At 45.3% G+C, this 6985-nt stretch overlaps 1 protein-coding gene across 1 annotated transcript; it reads left to right on the forward strand.

The window, feature by feature from the left end:
- Positions 1–1871: 1871 nt before the first annotated feature.
- LOC136473210 (homeobox-leucine zipper protein HOX27-like) lies at positions 1872–3699 on the forward strand. The gene is made up of 4 exons (XM_066470891.1): positions 1872–2192; positions 2312–2685; positions 2761–2840; positions 2982–3699. The coding sequence occupies exons 1-4, from the start codon at positions 1925–1927 to the stop codon at positions 3388–3390; spliced, it is 1131 nt and encodes a 376-aa protein (XP_066326988.1). The 5' UTR covers positions 1872–1924; the 3' UTR covers positions 3391–3699.
- The last annotated feature ends 3286 nt before the right edge of the window (positions 3700–6985 follow it).

The raw sequence follows: 6985 nt of genomic DNA on the forward strand, positions 1-6985 counted from the left end.
GCTACCTCGGACCGGTCCAAGACCAAAAGCAGGGGCGGAGGTAAAACAAAATGTGAGAGAGGGGTGTGCTGGTCTTAGATGTACATAGACTTTTACCCTAGGAATACATATATGGTGAAAAATTTATCATAATCACTGTTTTACCGTTTTTTCATGGGTCCATCCACACACATACAATCTATATAGATCCACTCCTGAAAAAAAAAACAGTGGAACCCTAAAAAATTATACAAACTAGTCCATGTGGATAAAATTATTCACACATAGGCATAGCTAATCGAACTTTCTTTGTTTTTGCTCTCTTTCATTTGTTCATATTCTAACACAAAACTATATAGAGATACATTCATATATTTTTTATGGTTGCAATAAACTTTAGTTACTAAACACTCTATGATATTTGTATAGTTGAAGTTTTAGCTTGAGATATGCGCGTGACATGGAGATAGAGGTATCGCTATTGCTTCGTGTAATACATCATTTATGCATTCCTTGAGTTAGTTTTTCTATATTGATAATGGTACAAATGTATAGTTTAGGGCTTATTGAGATCACTTTTGAATTATAGTAATCGGACAAAAAAAAGTCTCAATGAACCAAACATCCAAGATTATGGATTGCCCAACCAACAGGTTATTCTAATAATATAATCCATCTCAAGCCTACTAATAGAAGATTATTGGTGCTACAAAACCTAAATCCTACTAGTATACTGCAACAAATATATAATCTAGGGATTCAAATAACACATTTATTATAATCCACAATTCAAATTAATACAATCTAATTTACAATCTAGATTCTAATAATCCAGAGGCGATTGAAACAGGCCCTTAGAAGCACAAATATAAACACTTTGGTTTTTTTTATAGTGACAAGTAACTTAGATGCAAAGATAGAGGGCCACTTGTAACTTTAAGTAATGGCAAAGGTGGATAATTTGGAAGCAAACTGATGGTTTTTTCTTTGCATTTTTATTTATAGTGGCATAAGGCAAATCATTAAATCTATATCTAAACTGCCCATGTATGTTATTGAAAGACTAGTTCATACTAGGTAATCCACTTCACATGTAGTCAAATCCATGTATAAGAAAATACACGTGTGTTTGAGGGATGGCATGGCTGTCTGCCATAATTAGCTGCATCTAATAATAAGCTAGTAGTATAAGACACTTCTTTTGGTGTCCAATTAGGAAATCTAAGAACATTTTTATTTTATTTGTCCATCGGACGATTCATCATCATGGTTGTTCTTGGTAATGTTTTGTCTCGGGGGCAATGGCTGATATAGAGAAAGAATATAAATAGTGAAAAAGGAAGTTGTGCTCCAAGTCGTTCATGGCAGCACCTGGGACAAAAACAATACGCTCCCCAAGAAATAGAGATCTCCAAGAAATACGCACATCCGGGGCGATGGATGCGCCGGGCGAGCACGGTGGCAGCAGCTTGCATCTGCACCTCCCAGCTTTCTGATAAAGATCGTGGGCGCTACTAACGAAAGGGGACAGATACGTCGCCCGCCCCCGCCCACGGTGATGATTAACATAATTATTAGTGGCTGCTGCTGCTGGCTGGGCCATGCTGCTGCCGCTGCCGCTGCCGCTGCCTCTGCCACTGCCGCCCTCGCTGCGACTGAACTGCACTGCAACGCTGTGCAGTGCTGCATCGCCATGCCATCGCCATGCTGCCATCGCCCTGTGGTTTTTTTTAATCCTGCCCTCATGATTCGACCCCCCTGCCTGCTCCCTTTTGCCGGGCCACTCCACTCACGTGCGCTCGTCAAACCGCTGTCCCGAAGGAGTCAAAACCAAACCAAACACGGGTCCTCTCCTCCGTCACTCAGCTGGCTGAGCTCTCCCACACCGTTGCCACGCTCTCCCACATCGCACGCGGGGACGGTGCTGTTTCTTGGTTCTGGTGGGATGGAACTGGGGCTGAGCATGGGCGAGGCGCCAGTGCCGGACGCCGCCGGGAGGGCGCTGCCGGAGCTGGGCCTCGGGCTTGGGGTCGGGATTGGAGCCAGCGCCACCGGAACCGGAAGAGGGGGTGAGGAGGGCGGGAGGGGAATAAGCAGGGCAGCGGGAACGGGAACGGGGTGGTGGGCGGCGGGGCCGGCCACACCGGAGCCGGCGGTGCGGCTCAGCCTCGTGTCCAGCAGCCTCGGCCTTCAGTGGCCGCCTTCGGACGCCGGTGAGAGCCGTGTGTTCTTGTTTCTTCCGACGCTAGCTAGCTCCGCGCTCTGGATTCTTGGTTTCTCTGTTGGGTGGTGCCGTGACTGACCGGGTCGTTCTTCTTCTTCCTGTCTGCAGGCATCTGTCATGCAGGCCGTGGCGAGGCGCCGGCGGCGCGCGGGTTCGACATGAACCGGGCGCCGTCGTCGGTGGCGGCGAGCGCTCTGGCGGCGCTGGAGGACGACGAGGAAGACCTGGGCGCGGCGGCGGCCCTGTCCTCGTCGCCCAACGACGACAGCGCGGGCTCCTTCCCGCTGGACCTGGGTGGCGGCATACGTGCCCACGCCGAGGGAGGCGGCGGGGCGCAGGCCGGCGGCTGCGGCGGCGAGCGGTCGTCGTCTCGCGCGAGCGATGAGGACGAGGGCGCGTCCGCGCGCAAGAAGTTGCGACTCTCCAAGGAGCAGTCCGCGTTCCTGGAGGAGAGCTTCAGGGACCACAGCACCCTCAACCCTGTAAGAATCCATGGAAACTTGCCTTCTTGGTCTTGACGTCGAGACTAACCAACCTTTGTCGCCGGCGGCCTGCAGAAGCAGAAGGCGGCGCTGGCGAAGCAGCTCAACCTCCGGCCGCGACAGGTGGAAGTCTGGTTCCAGAACCGCCGAGCCAGGTAGGTGCATGCACAGGGAAAAAAAAAAATCTCTGCTCCTGATATCCTCCCTCCGGCTGGTCCAGCCGGCGGCCACGGAGCTGCTCAGTTCAGCTAACCTTATGTTCTCCGGCCGGCAATCGACGCGCCCATGTCATGCAGGACGAAGCTGAAGCAGACGGAGGTGGACTGCGAGTACCTGAAGCGCTGCTGCGAGACGCTGACGGAGGAGAACCGGCGGCTGCACAAGGAGCTGGCGGAGCTGCGCGCGCTCAAGACGGCGCGGCCCTTCTTCATGCGCCTCCCGGCCACCACCCTCTCCATGTGCCCCTCCTGCGAGCGCGTCGCCTCCGGCCCCAACCCTGCCTCCACCTCGGCACCACCTGCATCATCATCCACGCCGCCTGCCACAGCCACAGCCACAGCCGCCTCCTACGCCGCCGCCGTCGCCGCACCCGTCGTGCGAGGCGAGCACCGGCCCTCGTCGTTCGCCGCGCTGTTCGCGGCGACCCGCAGCTTCCCGCTGGCATCCCTGCCGCGGGCGCCGGCGCCGGCCAGCAACTGCTTGTAAATACGCGCGCGCGCGCGCCATCAGCCTCTCCCTCCGTGGGTTGGTTCTCGTGAGAATTTTTGGGGTTTCCGAGGCCGTGCGTCGCCGTCGCGTCCACGGCTGGGATGCGAGAAGCGGAGGCTGCTGCTGGGACGGCGCCGTTAACCTTGATTTGCTCTCTGTTTAACGTGTTCATGTTATAAGCACGAATGGTTCATCAGGGTTTAAGCTCGTTTAGGACGAGAGGAATTTGTTTCGTTTTTTTTGGCAGCAGCAGCTCAGAAGTAGTACAGTGTTGCCACTATTTATGAAGTGCATTTGCTTCGCAGTTCGCGGTTCGTACGAGGGTGCAGATTTGCGAAATTATGGCGCCGCACGCGTTCCGAGCGACGAAAATTTTCAAGAGATTTTCGCGTACACCGCCGTGTTGTGTTGTCTGCTACTTTATGAGTGCCGTTTATGTGAGTCGTTGCTTGTCACTGCAGTTTGGAAAGGTGTGACAGTGTTAGTGTGAAAGTGGCGCGGCTACTTCTCTCCTGTATCTCAATCCGAATTTTGAGGACGGATTTTGAGAACGTGGATACAACTATAAGTTACGCGTCAACAAACATGGTTTACGTTTAATTAAAATTCTAGTGAATACTATTCACATTTATAACTCTAAAATAATTTATTATGAAAATATATTTCATGATTAATCTAATAATGATATTTATTTGATATCATAAATATTGATATTTTTTATCTATAATTGATTGAATTTAGGATACTAAACCATAACACTGTGCTAGAATTGTATTTTTTCCGTAGACAGAAGGAGTACTTCTGAATTTGATTATAGTATACGATATAAATTAGCAAAATCAAACAAATATATATTATTTATAAATATTATGTGGATCATCCTATGCAAATCTGAATTTTAAAAATGGGGAGAGCCTTATACGAATACGGATAATCTAGATCCAATTGTATGCGTACTCGGGTTAGCATATAGAATTAGCAAATCTAATAGATATAGATTACTTGCAAATATTACGTGGATTATCTGATATTTGAAATAAGATATCCGATCATTTCTCTTCCTACATTAAAAACAAAAGAAATTATGATAGAGAAAAGTTTGTAGTTGAGAGGTCTTAGTTTGTGAAGTGATTGGTTTAGGCACCCCGTCTACACCAGTTTTCCCACCCCCACTCCGTTTTCCGCTTCCCACTCAGTTTTTGAGTTGTAGAATGTCAACTATTGGAAATTACTATTGAGAAAGACAAGAATCGTTCGCTTAAGCTGTGTGGCACTGTTGCTATAACTAAAACAGCTGCAGCCACCAGGGGCCAGCCGTTTATAAGCAAAAGCGAACGATTCAAAAAAAAAAAAATAGAGCTTTGTATTCATTCTATTCACTTGGCCTAATCATTGATTTATGAAGTGATTTTTAAGGAGCTATTAAAGTTGCTCTAATGTAGATGCCAACTTATAGAGTTAGTATTATTATTTTTCATAATGGATAGTTTTTCAGAAAATAACCATAATGTAGATGAAAGGTCTTTGCACAAGATGCATGGCTCCAAGGCCACCAAACTTTGTTTTGTCATTATGGCTTCTTTATGTGAAAATGAACTAATTCCTATAAAAATTTCTATATAGCGAGATCCTTAGCCAATTCATCATACACTGACCACTCGCGATCGCACCGCTCTTTTTTTAGAAGTGTTTTGTTTTCTAGAAGGGGAGCAAAATATTACTCGTAGTTTTTATTGGAAGAAAAAAAGGGCTGGTCGTTTTATAAGTACTATATAGAAAATAATGCCTAAAATCATACAGTATGAGTATATGACAACCTAACAACTAACAACTCCATGTAACTTTAAAAAGCTCATTTATCCAACCGTCGGATAAACTCTTTCTTTCTTTGCATTTGCTGAGCACAAAAGCAACCACAATGATCATAAGATACCATCACCTCCGTCTAAGATAAATATATTTTTAATTATGCACTTGGACAAACACTTATCTAGCTCAAGGTAATAAATAGCATATAGCAGGTTGGTAGCGGATTGACGTCGAGGTAGCGGATTGCGGATAACGGTTGATATTGCGGACGATAAGTTACAATAGAGGCACCCGATAATCCCACATAATTTTAAGTACATATATCATGAATAATGAATATAAATAGACATTTAATTACATTCAAATAACGTCTGAACTTGGACCTGGAGGCTACAGCCGATGCGTGAGTGTTTGAGTTGAGGGTGTGAGTCGTAGTGAGCTGGGTTGATTAGGGTTATTTGCTTCCACGCTATTGCGGCCTGCTACGTGCAATTGTGTCCACAATATCATCCCGCTATTCAGAATTGTGGCCACAAAGTTCCACACTACAGAGTTCAGAGCACTACCTCATAGTGGTAGCAGCAATGGGCCGCTACCGCAATTGCGGGCGCTATCGCCGCTATTTATTACCTTGATCTAGCTACTATAGCTAGAAATGAACTCCTTCCTAGATTGACCTATACCCACGACCACTCCATGGGTGGTGAGGTCAACAAGTCATGAGCGACATTGGCCACTCGATAATCCATCATACTTTTTGGTAGCCGACCAGGTGATTAAGCCGAGAGTGACTTGACACTTGAGACCAGGCTACTGCCGTTAAGCATGTCTGGGCTTTTATTATGGATGATGATTAGAGCTTTGTGTAGGGCTGACGCGTGGCCAGGAGACAAGGCCTTCTTCTCAAACGCCCCCATCTAGGGCCTTGTTTAGTTCTAAGGTGTAAAGTTTTGGGGTGTTATATAGGGGTATCGTATGGGGTATTCTGATACTAATAAAAAAATAAATTACAGAATCCGTCAGTAAAACGCGAGAGGAATTTATTAAGCCTAATTAATTCATCATTAGCACATGTGTTACAGTAGCACTTTATTGTCAAATCTTGCACTGATTAGACTTAAAGAGTGTTCACCTAAACGGATTAAACGACCGTTTAAATGGCCAGTAAACGGTAAACGGTGGTAAACTGTTTTGTTTAGGAGGTAAACGGAAATTAAACGGTTGACCGTTTAAACGGTCAAAAAACGGGGAAAACAGACTAAATGGAACAAGGATAAACAACATTAAACGGGCTAAACAGCTATTTAAACGGCCGTTTAGGCAAACACGAGGTAAATCTAATTCAGTTTTGTATGGATAAATTTGTATACTTAAGTTTATTATATTTATAAATGTGTGCACTTGATATGTTACATGCATAAATATCTATATTTAGTTCTTTTCACATGCATAAATATATATACATACCAAAATAATTGATTTTTACTCGGATAAATATGTATAAATGCTAGAATACTTGATTTTTTACATGCACATATATAATTATATGTATTTTTTAAAAGTACAAAACCGTTTAGACCGTTTAACTTCATTTAAACACCGTGTAAACAGCCTAAACGCTAAATGAAGGCGACCATGTAAAGACCGTTTATCGTTTAGGAAAACATTGGGCTTAAAAGATCCGTCTCGCATAGTAGTCACAATCTATGCAATTAGTTATTTTTTAGTCCATATTTAATACCCCATGTATGTGTTTAGATATTCGATGGGATATGACGTAAAC

The sequence above is a fragment of the Miscanthus floridulus genome, chromosome 8 (assembly GCF_019320115.1).
Source record: "Miscanthus floridulus cultivar M001 chromosome 8, ASM1932011v1, whole genome shotgun sequence".
NCBI lineage: Eukaryota > Viridiplantae > Streptophyta > Magnoliopsida > Poales > Poaceae > Miscanthus > Miscanthus floridulus.

Bases quoted from the DNA above. Each gene is read 5' to 3' on its own strand.
- LOC136473210 (XM_066470891.1), top strand. From the start codon at position 1,925: ATGGAACTGGGGCTGAGCATGGGCGAGGCGCCAGTGCCGGACGCCGCC. The intron at 2,193-2,311 runs GTGAGAGCCGTG...TCCTGTCTGCAG, and splicing joins GTGGCCGCCTTCGGACGCCG to GCATCTGTCATGCAGGCCGT. The intron at 2,841-2,981 runs GTAGGTGCATGC...CATGTCATGCAG, and splicing joins TTCCAGAACCGCCGAGCCAG to GACGAAGCTGAAGCAGACGG.